The sequence below is a fragment of the Macrotis lagotis genome, chromosome 8 (assembly GCF_037893015.1).
Source record: "Macrotis lagotis isolate mMagLag1 chromosome 8, bilby.v1.9.chrom.fasta, whole genome shotgun sequence".
NCBI classification, from domain to species: Eukaryota; Metazoa; Chordata; class Mammalia; order Peramelemorphia; family Peramelidae; genus Macrotis; species Macrotis lagotis.
The window spans coordinates 30,732,850-30,751,611 of NC_133665.1; the positions used below are offsets into that span (position 1 = coordinate 30,732,850).

Here is an 18,762-nt window from a genome sequence, read left to right on the forward strand (position 1 = left end):
TTCTCTCAGTGGATATAGTATGTCAGCATCACCATCATCCTCAGAAAGCTAAGAATCATATAAAAAATAACATCAACATTCTTTAAGAAAGCTATAAAAATTTGGAGTTTTAAGGGAATTGTGGAAGATAGCAGAATAAGGTAGGAAACTACCTGAATATCCACAATTCTCTCAAAAATAACATAAAGTAATGCATCAAAGTAAATTTTAGAGCAGAAAAAATAATTAAAGTCTAGATTAACAGTGGTTCAATTGAAGACTACTTGGGAGAACTTTTGAAAAGATTTGACCTCTCAGGTTAGTGATCTGGCCTGAATGAAGATCGGGTGCTTCTAGGCAGAAACAACCACATCAACAAACATTAAGCTCTGTGGGCAGCTATGTATAGTGGCAGCTTTAGCTTCAGAAGTATTTGCTCCACTGAAGGCACTGGGCTTAGGTGACTGATCAGGGGGATATTGTGGGGCCCTCCACTGGTGCTAGGCTTGGCACAGGTGAACCTATAAGAGGGGATGCCCAAGTTGTAACTGAGGGTGAGAAGGACTGAGCACATTTCGGTGAGTGTAATTGCAAGGGGAAGGACACTGCTGGTTGTAGTCACCAGTAGGAGAGTAGAGTCTCTGGTTTCAGTGCCAGGGCAGAGGGGTGATCTGACACTGCAGCTGTCTGAGAGGCCTAAAGAAGCAAGAAAAGGCCCTGGGTCAGGACAGGGTGGAGAGGAGCACCTGAGGTCACTTATAGACCAAGACATAAGCAGGAAGAACAGTAACCTACTGTGGATTTTAGAACATTATAAGAACTGATAGGTCAAGGGTCCTCAGTTAGACCTCAGAAAAAATAGCATGAAAGACCTGAAGCCTGAAATATTAGGCTCCACACTCCAGGAGCATAGCCCAAATATAACATAAAATTCACAGCCAAGAAACAGATCCTTTAAAAAATGAGGAAAAAAAACAGATTAAGAACCATAGAGAGCTACAATAGTGATAGAGAATATCTAGGTTCAAATTCAGAAAAAGATAGCTTTAATAACAGTTTCTCATAAGGCTTTAAAGAAAAATGTAAAATGATTACAAGCCAAAAAAAGGGGGGGGTTAGAGGGGATTAAAAAGGATTTTAAAAATCAAATGAGAGGTTAAAGAAAATTTGGAGAAGAAAGAAAAGTAATGTAAGAAAAACAAGAAAATTATAAAAAAAATCAACCAACTGGTAAAAAAAGATCCAAAAACTTAATGAAGAAAATAACTTCTTAAAAATTAGAATTGGGCAAGGGGAAGTTAATGACTTAGTAAGACACCAAGAAATAAAAAAAAAACAAAATATAAATTATGAAAAATAGAAGTAAATGAGAACTATCTCATTAGATTCTACATTAAAATACCGAAGATGTGAAGAGCAAAAGAGCTGGGTTTGCAACCAAGAATAATTTACCCAGCAAAGTTGAGTAAAATCCTGAAAGGAAAAAAATGGATATTTAATTAACTAAAGAACTTTCTGGTATTCTTTTGTTAAAATTTTTTTTATTTAGGGGAGGCTAGGTGGCACAGTGAATAGAGCACCAGCCCTGGAGTCAGGAGTACCTGAGTTCAAATCTGGCCTCAGAGACTTAATAATTACCTAGCTGTGTGGCCTTGGGCAAGTCATTTAACCTCATTGCCTTGCAAAAAACCTAAAAAAAATTATTTATATAAGGCAATTTGGTTAAGTGACTTGCCCAAGATCACACAGCCAGGCAATTATAAAGTGTCTGAGGCCAGATTTGAACTCAGGTACTCCTGACTCTAGGGACTGTGTTCTATCCACTGCACTACCTGGCTGCCCCTACTTTCTGGTATTCTTAAGGAAAAGACAAGAACTGAATGGGAATTTTGACTTAAAAAGAATAAGGAGGAATACAAGAAAGTAAATATAAAAGACTAATTATGAGAGATTTAATAAGGTTAAACTGTTTACTTATATGGAAAAATGTCATTTGTAAGCTTATGAATGTTACTAATTCTAGGGTAGTTTAAATTTAAATTTAAATAGTATTTTTATTTTTCTTAATTACTTGTAAAGACAATTTTTTAACATTCAGTTTTTGGTATAAGATTTGAAGGCATTTCCTGGGAGCTTCCTCTTTTCCTCTCTTCCTTATCTCTAATCACTCAAATGCCTTCTGCTACTCTCTTTTCCTTCACCAATCACATGAAAAGCTGATTCTGCTTCTTGGCAAGGTATACTCCTCCATTGACAAAAGAGATCCCATTTCATCTTTTCTCCTCCAGCAGATTGCCTGCTCTATCATCCTTACATTATTATTTATTTTCAATTTCTTCCTTTCTTACTGACTCTTTTTTTTCCTGTCAACAAACTTGCTCATGTCCCCATTCTTAAAAAAAAAAAATCTGTCCTTTCTTCATTGCTAACTATTATCCTTCATCCTTTGTGGCTAGATTCCTTGAAAAAGGTCTTCTACAATAGGTATCTTGCATTTTCTCCTCACTTGCTTCTTAACTCCTTACACCACAGATTCTCATTCATTCATTTTCCAAAATTATCAATGATCTCTTAGTCAAATCATATGGCTTTTTCTCAGTGCTTATTCTTCTTGACCTCTCTAAAGTCTTTGACACTGTTATTCCCCCCTTTTTCCAAAATAGTCTCTTCTCTCCAGATTTTTGGAACACTGGTTCTTTCCCTATCCATTAATTATGTTGTGAAAAAAGAAAGTTTACAAATAAAAAAAGATCATAGTTTTCAGAAGGAAAAAAACACAAAAAAATAAAGTGAGAGTATGCTTTGATCTGTATTTAAACTTCATCAGTTCTTTTTCTGGATGTGGATAATGTTTTTCATCATGATGCTACTAGGCTTCAGGTTCCTCAACTTTTGCCTCTTAAGATTCCAAGAAATCCTTGATTTCATCTTTCATTTAATCTATTTGATTTTATTATTTTTTTTAGGTTTTTTTGTAAGGCAAATGAGGTTAAGTGGTTTGCCCAAGGCTACACAGCTAGGTAATTATTAAGTGTCTGAGGCCGGATTTGAACTCAGGTACTTCTGACTCCAGGGTTAGTGCTCTATTCACTGTGCCACCTAGCTGCCCCTCTTTCATTTAATCTAATCTAGGATAAGGAATGAAACTATTTCTAACAATTGTCCTGGAGGAGATGGCAATATATTATTGTCTTGTAGTTTGATTAATATTTTCTTTATGAATTTAGATTGGAGCATATGTGTTAAATATTGATACTTGGGTGTTGGCAAAGGTTCTGTTTAGCACATTGTAATTTCTGCTTATGTTCAAATTTTTAAAGTGTGTTTTCTTCCTCCTGAGATTTTTGATAAATTGTCTTTTTTCTTTATTGCTCCCCTTTTGACTTTTTTGCTTCAAGGGTGGTTTCCCTGGGGCTAGACATCAAATCTGTCTTAACTTCCTTCCACACTAGGCAAGTCATGTTTCATTAGCCTTAAGTGATTTCTGGGGGAAACAGAACTGGTTTTTTCCCTTTCAGGTTTGGTGGGGTAACATATAACCACAGTCATATGTACTGCCTCAGTTTCCTCTGTTCCTCAGTTTTCTGACTGAACTCCTTTGCACTCCAGGACAAGCTTCTGTCTTTTGATTTGATTTTTCTTGTCACTGAGAGAACAGAGTTGAGTTTTATTGCAAGTGTGTGGGTCGAATTATGCAGCCCTGCTGGAACATGGTGGGCAGTTGGGAAGATGGTTCTGAATATGCTTGCTAGGAAGTAGGGATTAGTGTTCTTTGTTGTTCATTCATTGGATTATTATCTTAGAGTTTTTGGTTGTCCTAGGTTATGGAGATGGATGAATTTATTTTATCTCTTACACATAATTCCTGTTTTTGAGAGGTCATGAGGTTTGGAGGAAATGTCAAGTTTGCTTCTTGCTGGTCACATGATCTGAATGTTTCCTCTTTTATAAAATGGGGACAATAATACCTTCATTGCCTAATAGGATGTTGTGAGAATAACATAGTTAAGGCCCGTTCTATACCATAAAGCACTATATAAAAGTCAGCTAGTATTATTGTTTTTCTGATTGGACTTTACTTGTCAGGGGCTTCTTAAACGTTTTTTTGGTGTGTGATAAGAATATTCAAACACAGATGAAGGGGTTGGGAGAGCAGGTATCAGCTGATATAAGTGTCTGCTGAGCTCCAAGGGTTAGTGTTTTCCTATCATCCAAGGTTAACACTTTTCTCTGCCACAAAGTTCATGCTCCATGAAGCTGCCTCTGCTCAGGATTTGTTCTTGGTGTGTCTCTCCACTTCATTGTTTATACTTCTCCTATTTTCTAATACTTCCACTTGATGGTTGGTGCTGATATTTAGTTCCATCTCATGATAAAATATCTGGATATTCTAAATTTGTAAGTTTACTTTGACAGTTCCTTCCCAGAATACATACTTGCTTAAGATAAGAAAACATAAAAACAAAGAGTCAGAGATGGCTAGGGGGCCAAAGCTATGATAGCCAGGAGAGTGAGAAGTTGACTTTTCCATCCTCCTTCCCCCACCCTCATTTGGTTCTTTGGTAGGCAGCTCAAAACAGGTCTTCCACTTCAATTCAAAATGAACAGAACGGTAAGCAGAAGACATGGCTGGGTTACCTCTTTTTGTATGCACACTGAGTTCTGGTTCAAGTGATCATTGGGAAATCATTCAATCATTCAATCATCACACAGTACAAATGTTTGATTCATCATGGGCAAGAAATAAGTTCATCTTAAACTAGGCAGGGGATAACTATGAAATTTCTAAGGACTAGTTCCTATAGATAGATACTACATAGGCAAGAACTTTTTTTTTTTTGTTAATAGTACTTTCCACTCCAAGTACACAATAATATATTGCCATCTTCTCCAGGACAATTGTTAGAAATAATCTTAGTCCTTTTCCTAGATTAGATTAAATAGAAGATGAAATCAAGGATTTCCTGGAATCTTAAGAGGCAAAAGTTGAGTAAGCTGAAGCCGAGTAGTATTAAGTAAAAATGCTTCACCTAATGTAAATTGTAGCAATTCTGCCAGGACACTAAAACAATCCTAAAACAAAATGCCTAACAACAAAGAGGTCTTTGCACTAGATTTCAGTGTACTTGGAACTTGGAAAAGAATAAGATGTAAGGAGATTGGGAAAATGGGAGGGGTGGAAGTGGAGCAGGTGATGAAAAGCTTTGAGCCCCAAAAAGAGAATTTTATAATTGATCCTGTCAGGAATTACTGGACTTTATTGAATAGGTTAGTGAAAAGACCATACCAGTGCTTTTCTTTTCACAAAACAAATTAAGGCATTAGTAAATGAAAGAAAGAATGATTGAATGAAGAAAGTATTAAGTGCTCCCCACTATGCTAAAGGCTGGGGATGCAAGTAGAAGTAAGTTCACACTGCAATTAAGGAAGACAACAAAAGTGAGAGAGTCAGTTGTGCAGATAGAAAGAACCTGTGTCCAAGTTGATATTTTCCATCTCCTGTAGAGTTACATGTCCTCTTTAGGCAAATACTATAACATATGCATTGTTCTCAGTTCTTAGTTTCCTGTATTATTTTAAAATAATACTTTCCACTGATAAACCTCAGAAATAGTAGAATTAGTTATTATTTTTGTCCAGTGAACCTAGAATGCCCTCTAAAGTGGAAATAGCGTATCTTATCCTATTTGTTTATCTCATAATAGTATATGGGCCTGGAATATATTAGGGATGCAATATTCATTTATGTGATGTAATAAAGTCTAAGAATGAAAATACAATTGATTTCCTAATTGTTTTTAAAATGAATGATTCCAGATGCAGACATCTTTATAGTTTGACATTCTCAATTAAAGGTGGCTTAGGCAAAATACTAAGGAATATTCAAGAAATGAATGGAATAATGAAATCTTAAAGTAAAAAAAAAATGTAGATATTTTAAGGGAGAGGACTAGTAAAAATGTTTCTGACACATTTATAAATATTTACATTTACTAAAGCAAGTGACAATTAGGTAATAACCTATCCTAAAGGTAACTTTAGAGAAATTTATTGTATAAATAATTACAAGTATATTTTAAGAGAGGTCAAGAACAGTTACTAAAGAACAACCTCCCTTAAGTAGAAAGCAGTTGGAAATTTTAGAATAGGTGGGTGACATAAAGTGCAAAATATTTGTTCATCTCCTGACACCTAACAATATGGTAATATTTCACCATGTATTATAATAGCCTATATTCTACTTTACTATATCTCCTCTACAATAAAATGGACTTGCTCAATAAATACTGGTTGACTGATTCAATTCCTTTGAGATTTTTTTCATGTCTTGATTACTTTGTTTTGGAAGGCTGGATTTTTCCATTTTAGATTTCATAAAGTTGGATGTGGTTATATTTACTTTTTTTTTAGGTTTTTGCAAGGCAAATGGGGTTAAGTGGCTTGCCCAAGGCCACACAGCTAGGTAATTATTAAGTGTCTGAGACCAGATTTGAACCCAGGTACTCCTGACTCCAGGGCTGGTGCTTTTATCCATTTGGATATGTATATGCAATAGAGTATTTTTCTTTAAGGTCCTTTAGACATATTTCTAATCTCACAAAACTCTTACAAGCTAGGCTACTGAAATTTTTTAAAATTAAAAATCAGAAAAAATAGACAAAAAATGAACAAAATGCAATTTTCAAGGGGAAAAAATTGGAAGAAAAAATGAGTACTGAGATTAGCTCTGAATTTTTTACTGTCTTTGTTGTCACTCTGAGTTAGCATTGCTACAAAATTTCTACTCCATCCAAAATGGTTAGTAGAAGAAAGTAGTATGGACTGGTGCTCAAGTATTCCAAAGACCTTGGTTCTTGTGTAGTTTTTGTGACTAATATATATGACCTTGGGCAAATCATTTCACATCCTGGGATTTTAATTTTCAGGGTGGGAATAAAGAATCTTTAAGATTCCTTCTAGGTCTGTAATTTTTCCATATGTTGGAAACTCGAGAAATGTAACAATGGTAACAAGCACGGTTGCCAGCATCACCATATGCTGATTCTATATTTTGTTTTGATTTAAAGTGAATTAAATGAGTGGTTGACTAGCAAAAAGTAATCAGTCCCTAGTTTGTGCCTTTTGATTCAGAGGCTAGATTACTGCCAGTACAAAATATGATGTCTATTTGAGACAAATACTATAGTATTTGTTAGTAGAAATGTTAGAAAGGGAATAATATTTTATTTATTTATTTATTTTGAAGTTTACAATTTTCCCTAATTTTTCTCACTTCCCTTCCCCCACACCTCACAGAAGGCAGTCTATTAGTCTTTACATTGAGAAAGGTAATATAATGATCGAACCAAAATATTTTCCATGTTTTTGCTGATGATTTGTCAATCTATATTTGTAGAAATTCCAACCTTTTTCCTGTAGCTTTCCAACTTTATTACAATTTAATTCAAGAAGCATTTATTGAGTGGCTAATATGTGCAAAGCACTATGCCTGGGGCTAACACACACACACACACACACACACACACACACACACACACACACACACACCCCAAGATCAATAAAACATGATTTAGTGCTTTGAATGTAGGAGGACATTCAATAAATATCGATCAACTGATTTCTTCATAGTGCTTAAATCAAAAGGACAGTAAATTACAGTTATGCCTTCCAACATGTTGCTATCATTCTTTTAGGTCTATGTATTACTTACTCTCATATTTCAAAGCAATATTGTAATTCTGCTATGATATAACTATAGTGACCATGACCTCAGGCCAAAATAACTAGCCTTAAGCTGGCATGAATAGCTTAGGAACAGAAATATGTATTCTATGATTTGTGATAAATATTGAGTGTCTGTATTTTATTTTATTTTTTTTAAGGTTTTTTTTTTTGCAAGGCAAATGGGGTTAAGTGGCTTGCCTAAGGCCATACAGCTAGGTAATTATTAAGTGTCTGAGAACGGATTTGAACCCAGGTACTCCTGACTCCAGGGCCAGTGCTTTGAACTCCAGGGCCGGTGCTTTGATTCCAGGGCCGGTGCTTTGGTGTCTGTATTTTAGAATTATTTAATCTTTGTAAATTATATTAAAAATTTTCTGTCAAACATATCAAAGGCAAGTTGATTTATCCTTGTGGATCGAATGAGGAAGTCTGGGCGGGTAGAAGTCCCAATTCCCTCTAAGGGACTGAATTAAAAAAACTTACTTTGGAACCTATTACCATGAATAGAGGTTATACCTTTCTTATTTAGTATAACCAAACCAACAATGAAGATACTATCATCCTAACCTTTACCTCTGTTACCATGGAACTCTTTCACTCAGTTTTCCCAAGAGGAGTTTGTCACTGTCCAGTCATTTCATTTGTGTCTGACTCTTTGGGATGCTTTTCTTGGCAAAGATTTTGGACTTGTCATTTCCTTCTCCAGATCTTTTTACAAATGAGTCAACTGAAATAAACAGGGTTAAGTAACTTGCCCAGGTCACAGGTCAGTTTTAACTTCATGAAGATGAGTCTTCCTGATTCCAAGTCCATTCTTTTTTAATTATGCCATTCAGCTACTCTCACAAGAGGAGACTGAACTAGACAATCACCAGGAGAAAATGAGGGCCAGGTAGATGGTGGCAGATTGCAACATGTGGTAGAAGAACCTGTTCTACCTTGTGCCTCCCAGTATAGTCTACGACAAAACGTTTGTTTGTTTTTCCTCACAAGGGTTAGGCCTGTCTCTGACAAAGATCCCCTTCCTCCCCCATTCAGAACCTTTTTCTTCCTTCATCATTTCTGGACCAAGTCTAGTCTGTATCTATCTCTCTCCATTCCCATCATATACTCCCTCTCTCTCTCTTTTTTTTTTAAGATTTTGCAAGACAATGGGGTTAAGTTGCTTGCCCAAGGCCATACAGCTAAGTAATTATTAAGTGTCTGAGACTGGATTTGAACTCAGGTACTCCTGACTCTAGGGCTGGTGCTCTATCCACTGTACCACCAAGCTGCCCCCTCCATCATATACTCTTGCAATCCCTATTCTATCATTAAGGAATTGCCCTTCATCTTTCATCTAAGACATTTCCTATTACCCACTTTCCATTTTCCTGAATTCATAAAAACTTGGCTTTCTCTGAAAGAAATTATTTCTTTTCTACTCTTGAAAAAGAAAACCCTCTCAAAAAAACCTATAATAGTTTAACAGTACTCATCAATACATCAATTAAATGTAATGGTATTTGAATTGCTCTATAGTCCTTACTTCTATAAAAAAGGGATAAAGATGCATTCTTACATTTCTTCTTTGGTGCCAAGTTTGGTGATTATAAAAATACAGTATAGTTTTAATTTTTGCTGTTTTCTTTCCATTTACATTATTCTAGTCATTATGAATATTGTTTCCATAGAATGTCTTCTATGCCTAACATATTCATTGTTTCTTACAGAGTAGTAGGATTTTAGGATGAAAAATTTAAAACTGGAATGGATCTTAAGAGTTCAATCATCTTTCTTCATCTAAATCATCATTTTACATCTAAAGGAATTGAAATGCAGAGAGGTAAAATTTATCTATGGTCACACAACTAATAAGGATCTGCGGTGGGATTTAAATTCAGGTGTTCCTGATTGCAAGACCAGCATTTTATCCATTATACCATATTCATTGCCTCCAAGTAATCCTCTATTATGTAATTTCAAACCATTTGCCAGAATGACAGCTCCACCAAATAGTGCACTAATATGCCTCCATAGCTCCACCACTGATTATTCCCATCTTTTTTTCATCTATGTTCTATGCATCCTCTCCCAATTTTCACTTTCCTCAGATGAGCCTCAAGTCACTTGAATTATCTCTAATATCTAACTCCTCACTGGTATACTTCCCCCTAAGAGAATCATTTAGTCAGCAAGCTCTAAGTAGTTTTAGAAAGGGGCTATTTACTAAGACAATACACTAAAAAATTGTTGGTATAAATATCTCCCCCAAAGTATGTGATGCTCTTCCACAAATGCTTATAGAACCCAGGATAAAGTGAGATCAAGGTTAGAAAGCATCTATGGCAAAGGGTATCTCACTATTTTGTTGCTCAAAGTTTTTTCCTCCCTTTTCTGAGGTGCTTATGAAGTTTCCCTTAGTTGCATCCCATGATGAATCCCAAGCATGTCTTAGATTCCTAATGCAGATGAAGCTAGGACACCTATGCAAAGAAGTCCAAAATCCTCTGAACTTTTGAAGCTCATATTGTCCTCCTCTGGTCAAAATCTGGGGGGATGGTCAGGCTAAAGCTGGAGCTGAACTTCTTCTATCCTCCCCCTTTCTCCATTAAGAGATTTTTTTTCATGTGGTTTAACTAAATGTCATATTTGCTTCAAGTTTCATAATTGATCTGTTCTCAACTAGCTTGATAATATGTAGACAATAAATATATAGATAGTATATGGGGTGTCCAACTTCTGGGTCACATCACCCAGCAAAAACTTGTCAAGGTCTGCATATAGAATTCAATATTTAGAATATTCATAAATAAATATTAAATAACTATTCAATTTAGTTATTAATTGGACACTCCTGCTACAGGGTGTGGTCAAGATTCCTTAATCTATCCAAATAACATGATGAAACCTCATTCTAGTTTAGATGCCTTTTCAGGCTTAGGCTAAGGCCTGTGATTGTATTTGATTGATTGAACTTTATGGCTTTTACTTTAAATGATGTGGGGTTGGATTTATAAATCATCCCATTCTTACATTTGTCAATTTGCTAGGCGAGCTGAAATCTTAAGATTATTTTAATTTGTATGTCTTATTAGAGATTTGGGGCAATTTTTCATATGGTTGTAAATTGTCTTATTCTTTTAAGCAATCTGTCCTTTAACAATTGGGAAATGACTTTTGGTCTTATATATTTCAATTAGATGGCTGTAATTAATTGCCTATAACAATGGATATCAAACACTTATTAGAGTTATTTAATGAAAAGTTTTTTTCTTATTCAACTACTTTTTTTCTTATGCTAGTTGGGTAGTCAATTCACTAAATGCTTCTTAAGTGACTAAGAAGTCCCAGACACAGTTCCTGAATCCAAATGAAGGAAGACAATATACATAAAAGGAAACTGGAAGGTGTCTGTCTGCATGTGGCTTTCACTCTTTTGGGGGTTCTCTGGGCATTACCTTTTGACACATAAAACTGAGGACAAACAACACAGAATAGAGACACTTTCCCCACTCCCCACCTCAATTTCTCAGAGCAGACCTGGTTCCAAAGTCTTTAACTCTTTTGGGGGTCCTCACTCCCTACCCCACTTCTCAGAGATTAAAAAAGGGATAAATAAAAGTCCTTCCTCTCTTACCAGCTTAGTTCTGACTTGTGAGCAGCAGACAAGAGTTAACAGAAGGAGAGTAGTGGAAAATAGGTGGCAGAAAGGGATATAGCCAAAGAAGAGAGGCCAATAGCTCAGGTTCACCAGGTTTAAAGAGGCAGGTAGCCAATCAAAGGCTACCACATTGTAGGGGACCTAAAGCATTCCATGGGAAGCAATCCAGATATGCTCCAGAGGCCCTTCATGTTAAATGAAGAATTATACTATCTTTCCAGACATTTCATATTATTCTCCTTTGCATAAAGTTCCTGTCAAACCAATGTATTAAATATTCCTAGTAATCCTGTTTCTGCTTTCAGTCTGTGGGACCTTCCTGAAATGCATACTCCCTCCACACCTCTGCCTATTATTTTCTCTAAGCCTTTCCTTTTGATTTTAATTGTCAGAGCTTGCTCTTTTTAAATTCTCTTTTACTTACTTATCTGTATACATTTTATATTCCATGTAAGGAAGGATATGGACTAGAGGTATGGATTGTTTAAATTTTGTCTTTTTGGCATAGTATCATGCACATTATAGAGTTCAATGTTTATTAAACACTGTTCAGTTGAATAGAACTGATATAAAGATGAATAAGAAATGATTCAATGCTTTGCAAGAAGATACATTATTGATCAGTTGACATACTAGAAGGCAGAAATTTAGGTGAAATCAGTAAGACCAAATTGCAATTCATGTCTTTGAAACACATCGCTATCATTTTCTCACTTTCCTTTTGGTTAACCTCTGAAGCTCTGCAGCATTTTTCACCCGAGTTGCTCTGGCAGCATTGCTTTGGCAAAGCAAAATAACGCTGTTATTTTTTTTTTTTTAAAGCGGGAATGGAAAGGTGAGATGTATGGAGAATGCTTGGATTAAATAAACTTTTTTTCTTAGAATTGGTTGTCTCTGGTTTGCAAGAAAACTTTTTTTTTGTCAAGCTGTTAAAAGTACCAGAAGAAAATGAAAATCTCAGAAATTTACTCATCTATTTTTAATATGCATCCTTTAATTTGCCAAGAAAGATGCAGCCGCAACTTTGTTGCTTCAGAACCAGGCCAAGAAAACAGCAGCTGATCCAAGGGCGTGGACAAAGCCAGGTCACTCCGGTCCCCCCGGGGAGCCCGAGCTGTTGGCTCGGTCAGTCTTAGAGACAGGGATGAGCGGTGGAAGCGGCGACAACAAATCCGCGGCGGGGGCGAGCGGCGGCCGCTCTTTCAACACACGCGTGGCCTGATCGGCTTGACCAACCAGGGTGGGAGGATAAGGAGTCTTCTCCGTGGGCCGGTTGCGTAAGGTCGGGGCGCAGGCCTTCACGGCGCCCCTCACCCTCGCCGCGCGGCCCCCTTAGGACGCCGCAAGCGGCCAGGAACGCGCTTCTCTTCTTCTATTGTAAAAATAAACCGGGCGGGGACGGGCATCCTGTGGGCGGGGGAGAGGCGTAAAGCGCGGGCATCCGCGGGCACCGGGGGAGGAAGACAGCTGGGAGAAGACCGGCGCAGGCGCAGGCGCAGGCTCGCCCGCTCCGCCGCCCGGACCAGTTCCCTTTCTAGCAACTTCCCCGGCCCCGTGACGTCATCGGCGCGCGACGCTACGGCGGCTGGCAGGGTCATTTTTGTGCGATTGCCCACGCGAAGAAAACCAGCCCTCGGGCCCGCGCAAAACGATCCCCAGCTGTCAGGCCGCGCTCGGGGAAGGGCCCCGCTGCGCCGGGGCGGGGGTCCGCGCGGCCATCGGCCCGTGCGGGGCGCGGGGGCGAAGGGTCCCTGACGGCCCACGGTGACTCGGCGACTTCGTTTCCCGGCAGACCTCGCGCGGCGCCGCTGAGGGCCGAGGGGAGGGGGGAGAGGAGGGAGGGAGGGGGCGGGGGATGAGGAAGCGGCGACGGCGGCGGGTGTCGCGCAGCGAGTGAGTGTGCGAGCGGGTCGGAGCGCCGAGCGGCGGCGGCAGCAGCAGCGCCGAGGCCCGGGCCGGCTGCGCCCCCGACAGCGCCTCAGCCGCGGGGGGGGCTTCTGCCGCTCCCCCCTTGGTCGCCCTCCCTCCCCTCCCCCACCCTCGCCCAGGCCCGGAGCCGCCGCCGCCGCCGCCGCAGCGAGGCCTCGCGCCTCGCCTGAGTCAGCGCCGCCGCCATGGCCGAGAGCGGCGAGAGCAGCGGCCCCTCGGGCAGCCCCGCGGCCGACGGCGCCGCCGCCCCCGCCGGCGACCCCAAGATCATCAAAGTCACTGTGAAAACCCCGAAGGAGAAGGAGGAGTTCGCGGTGCCCGAGACCAGCTCCGTCCAGCAGGTGAGGCCCCTGCCCGGGCCGTGACCTCCGCCTCCCGCACGGGCGGACGTGGCGGGGCGGCCTCCATCCGCCGCGGGCCCTTCGGGGCCCCGCGCCCCCGCGCCCCCGCGCCCCCGCCGCACAAAGGAAGCGGCCGGACTGGCGCCGGGCTCCCCGCGGGCCCCGGGCCGCCGCGCCGAAAAGTTTCATTGTTAGGGCCGAGTCCCGAGCCCGCGGGGCCCGGGCAGCCGGGGGGAGCACGTGTGCCGCTTTGCCTTGCGAGTGCTGGAATCGCTCCACTCCTCCACATCTTTCGTGGGATGACGTAGAAATTGCACCCGGCCACATTTGAGGAGTAAATACCGCCGCCGGCCTCTTAGAGAAAGGCGAATAATTTCCGTTCACCGCGGTGTTGCTTTTTAAAAACATTTCTTTGAGCCTAGATAGCGATCTGAGAGATGAACCCGTTTTTTATTAGGTAGTATTTGGAGGTATGAATTCATCCCGAATAGAATTGGATAAGGAATTTTTTATCTGATTTCTGTTTTATCTAGATGCTAAGTTGTTTAGGTTTCACCCATTTAGTTCCAGATTACTTTTGAATAAAACTAAAAAAACCCCCAAAACAAACCTTAACTTTAATTTATATATATATATATATATATACATATATATATAGCTCCAAAGAACTTAGAGACCATTCATTCACTGACTGAAGAAAGAAATTAGTTGACTGCTTGCTCCCAAAAGTTTTAGGGAACCCTAGCTGGATATTTGTGAGGTATGGATTTACATTTCCCCAAGGTGTTCTTTACCCTGGAGAGATGAAATCCATATCTACTTAAGTGCTGTGTGCCACCTATTGAATATTCAAATTACTGTTTTCAGTCTCCAGGATTTTCTTTGCAGTACTCTGGACTAAGTTTGGTAATTCCTTTAAGCACTTTACTGCAGGTTATTCTTTTTAACTACAGCATAATTTTACACTTAAAATTATAATAAGCTGGAAACTCCATTTTAGTCCATTTTTGACATTGAGTCTTTGAGACTCCTATTTTCAGTGTAAGGGCATACTTGAAACTAAAACTTTAAAATCTGTGAACCTTTTTTTTGTGTAAAAAAAGCAGTGTTAGCTTATATGAAAATTCACTGATCTTTGATAGTTGTCAAGACTACAAATAACATTCCCTTTAAGACTTAAAGAGTTTTACAGACAGTAGAATTCTTTCAAAGGTGAAACTGCTCTACAAAGTCAATGTACTTATAATGTACCTGTTCAATAAAACTGGATGAAATTGTAGAATAGGATAATTTTTTGGTAAAGTACATAAGAGTAAAATTTGCAGCTATTCATTAGAAGTAAGTGTTCTCTTTTAACATCTTGAAATAAAATATTTGTTAATCTTGGAGCTTTTACATTTAATTATTAAAGAAATATATCTTCTGGTTGTTAAAAACAAATCTACCTCTTTTTTTTTTTTTTTTTCAATTGCACTCTAGGAGGCAGTATAGTGTTGTAGTGTAGTTTAAGGAGTACCAGATTTGAAATCCATTCCTCAATCAGTCCTAAAAATATGCATGTTCACTTGGAATGCTTCTTTTCTGTACATAGCCATCATTAGTTTAATTACTGCAGTAAAATATTATGAAAAACATTGTTTGACATACCTGGAACCTTTAGGATAAAAATTGCACCAAAGTGGAAATGGCTACTTGCCACAGGTTTTTGTCTTTTTTGTTTTTGTTTTTGTTTTTGACATTAGGGAGACAATCAAAAAAATGAGATTTTTAAGAAAGAAGTTAGGCTTATTGCAATTCAGCAAATATTTATTAATCACCTACAATATACAAGGCAGCTGGGGATTCAAAGACAAGATACTTGTCTTTCTTTCAAGGAGCTTACATCTAGTAGAAAAGGTTAAGACAGGGACACAAATAACTATTGCAGATTATCATGTGATATGTTCATGGGAGAGGAACAAAGAAGTGCAATGTACAGATCCAAGAAGTGAAAGAGACAATAAAGTTTCTAGGTTAGGTATGATAAAATAAAGGGTATTGTCTCCTGTATCTCAATTTTTACCTCAAAAATTTCTTGTCTTGGCGTGGGAAAAAAGATCAGAGAAGGGACTTGTAAGTTGTAAAGCTTTCACATGTTAATAAGTAAATAAGATTATATAAAACTTAAAAATTGCTAGACATCAATGGTTCTACATAATACTCTTTATTTTGTATTTATAAAATAGTGTCATGTAGATGCCTACCCCTTTACCTTTATTTAAAAGCAAAGGGAAGAAACTTTAATTTTCTATATGATGCTTTCTGTGGATAGAATACTGACTTTAATTGCTGCTATTTTGATGATGGCATTTACTGTTGTGTGCATTATTGAGGTGGGTGTTAATTTGCACTAAAAAAAAGAGAAGCAAGTATAGTTTTCACTGAATCTTGCAGAATCCAAAATGGATAGTTTTTTGAATGTCAATTCTCAGTGCACAGTTGTTAAATTTTAAATTTGACAAACTTTAAGGGGCTTTGACTACCACAAATTGCAGTCTATTTTTGAGTATGACTTTGGGAGATAAAATGGTTTCCAAAAAAATCTTTCATTCTAGTACCTAGCACCAGTGCATTGCATTTGATAGGTGTTTGATAAATATTTGTTATAGAAAATATTTTGCAAAAATGTTATAAATTTTCTTGCTTTGGTAAAAATAGATAATATACTTTTAATTCATAACTCATATCTAGAGCTGGAAGGGACTTAAAAGACCATTATTTTGTGATTTTACAAGTGAGGAAAAAGACCTTAGGAGGTTAAGTGACTTCCCTGAAGTCTTACAGATAATGTTTACTAGTTGGGTTCATTCAACTTGTCCTTTGACACTAAAACTAATACTCTTTACAGCTGTTTATAATAATGGTTGACATAATGCAGTTTGTATAGTACTTGATTCACAACTACCCACTGAGATTTTGGGGAGCAAATGTTTTCTGAATTTTGCAAATGAGACATCTGAAGCCCTGAAAAGCTAAGTGGCAGACTGTCATTAAATTACTAGTAAAAGACCAAATGCTACCTGGGACCTGGAATTCAGTTTATCTGTTTCTTTCCTGTGCCCTCTATATTACTCTGCTTTGTGCTTGTGATAAAAAGTTTAGGTTGAATCCCTTTCAGCCCTAGGGGTTTATCCATTAATTTGATTTGAACCTGAAAGTCATCTTTTCTTTTCATTTGCCTTTGACTAGAAATTGGAGTGCTGAAAAAAAATTATCAGGACTTTATGACCTAGAATTTAAACCCCTGCCTTAAATTTTAAAGCGTTCTTTTTTAGAGGACTTTGTAATTAGTTTAGAATTGAGTTAATAAAGCATCTTTGAAATGCCTAATTTCAAATTCCACTAAGGTTTATTTTTTTAAATATTGGAAAATACATTTTTTATATGTGTTTGGGAGTATTTCACCATTAACTGAAGATTCATGTCAATATTTCAGTTTTTTTCAAAGCTAGCAGCTTTCAATGAAAAACTAATCCTTTAGAATGAACTATTTTAAATAAGTGGACATTTTGCAAAAACTTGTAATAAATCAGTCATTATAATGATGAATAAAAGCTTTATTTCTTAGTTGGGAAGTATTCATAGTTGCCAAAGTGAGATTACTTTTGTTTAGATGTTCATGGTTTCCAACCTTTGCAAAAAAACCTTAGGTTTAAAACCCCTCTGTTACTTTATCAAGTGAATTTAGATGTAAATTACTTAGTATTTATGGTTTTATTTTGATTTTGAAGTATTTAGAGTCTAAAATAATAAAGATTGTTTTGCACTGATATTTGGGATATCAGAAAATCAGCCTGGAATAGTAGATAGTCTGACTGGTCTTGAAAAGACCCTGGGCAGGTCATTTAAATTTCTCTAGCCTAGGAACTCTTTCCTACTGAAAATTATAAGTGAATTGCTGCTCTATATTATTAAATAGTTTTTATACTAGGAATTTGCCACAATGCATGAAATGACAAATCCAGATTAAAAAAGTAAACAAATGAGTTATAGAATTTCTATGGTTTGATTAAAATGATGTAATTTAAACTACATTTTATAGATGTTTATGGCATTCTGCATATCTGTATCTTCTAGAATATTTTGTGAGGAAAAATGTTTTGGCATTTTGGTTAGAAATTCAAGTATATTGAAATGTGGCTTTGTTTGAATCATTTTTCAATTCCAGTACAAAGGCAAGAGTATTGTAGATGAGTGGTGAAAAGTGCTTTATAAGCACTATATAAATTATTGAAAATCCTTGTAATCAGAAATACTTGAGCACTTTTACTTCTTTCTTAGTATGCAAATACATTGTGGTATAATAGTTGAGAAGTCAGGTTTAAAAGAAAAATACAAAATGAATTTTCTGTTTCTTAGGATAACTTTTTTTTTATACTTGGTATAGGTAAATTGTACTTTGTAAAGATGAGCCGCTACTTTTGAATGTTTTCTTCACCAGCTGCCTTCTGACCATTTTTACCTTGATGTGTCATAGGCATCTCAAAACTCAACATATCCCTAAGGAGAAGAACTCATTTTCCTTAGCCCCTTTGACAGTCTGGTGAAGTTTATGTAGTTAGGATGTTTTTAAATGCCTAAAATAAAATATGTAGGATCACAAAGGAGACCAATTACATTGAAATGTATTTATCAAAATATTTTTAAAAGTTCAATAGCCCGTTTAAAAATCCTTACTCTTTGATAAAATTAGAGATTTCTTGGTGATAAGGTATCATACCAGACTGTAATACACATTCTCCCCCCCCCCCCCCCCCATATTTCTGTGTTCTGGTTGAACTGACCTATTTGCTGTTACCTGTACACAAAATTATCTCCCTTACTCCTTGTTTTTGCTTAGACTGTCCTCTCTGGTTAGAATACTCAGCCTCAGCATCATCACCTCTTAGAGTTCCCTAGCTTCCTTTTAAAGTTCAGCTCAAGTGGTGAGACCTCTAGTGAGGTCTCACCAAATTCAAACAACCTCCCCATCATCATTACTTGTAAGGTATCTAGGTATTCTATCTAACACAGTGCCTGATACATTTGGAGCACTTAAAATTTAAGCTTGTTGGAAATTTCAGGTATTTGAGAGAACTTATATACTGCTCTTAACTGGGAGTGGGG

The 18,762-nt window shown here is 37.7% G+C and overlaps 1 protein-coding gene across 2 annotated transcripts in view; it reads left to right on the forward strand.

Moving 5' to 3' along the window:
- Window positions 1-13,446: 13,446 nt before the first annotated feature.
- Window positions 13,447-18,762, forward strand: part of UBQLN1 (ubiquilin 1) — a 60,939-nt gene continuing 55,623 nt past the window's right edge. For both annotated transcript variants that reach the window (XM_074196646.1, XM_074196647.1), the window contains exon 1: window positions 13,447-13,617. In XM_074196646.1, the coding sequence (XP_074052747.1) occupies window positions 13,462-13,617 (156 nt within the window). In that variant the 5' untranslated portion in view covers window positions 13,447-13,461. The remainder of the gene's footprint in view (window positions 13,618-18,762) is intronic.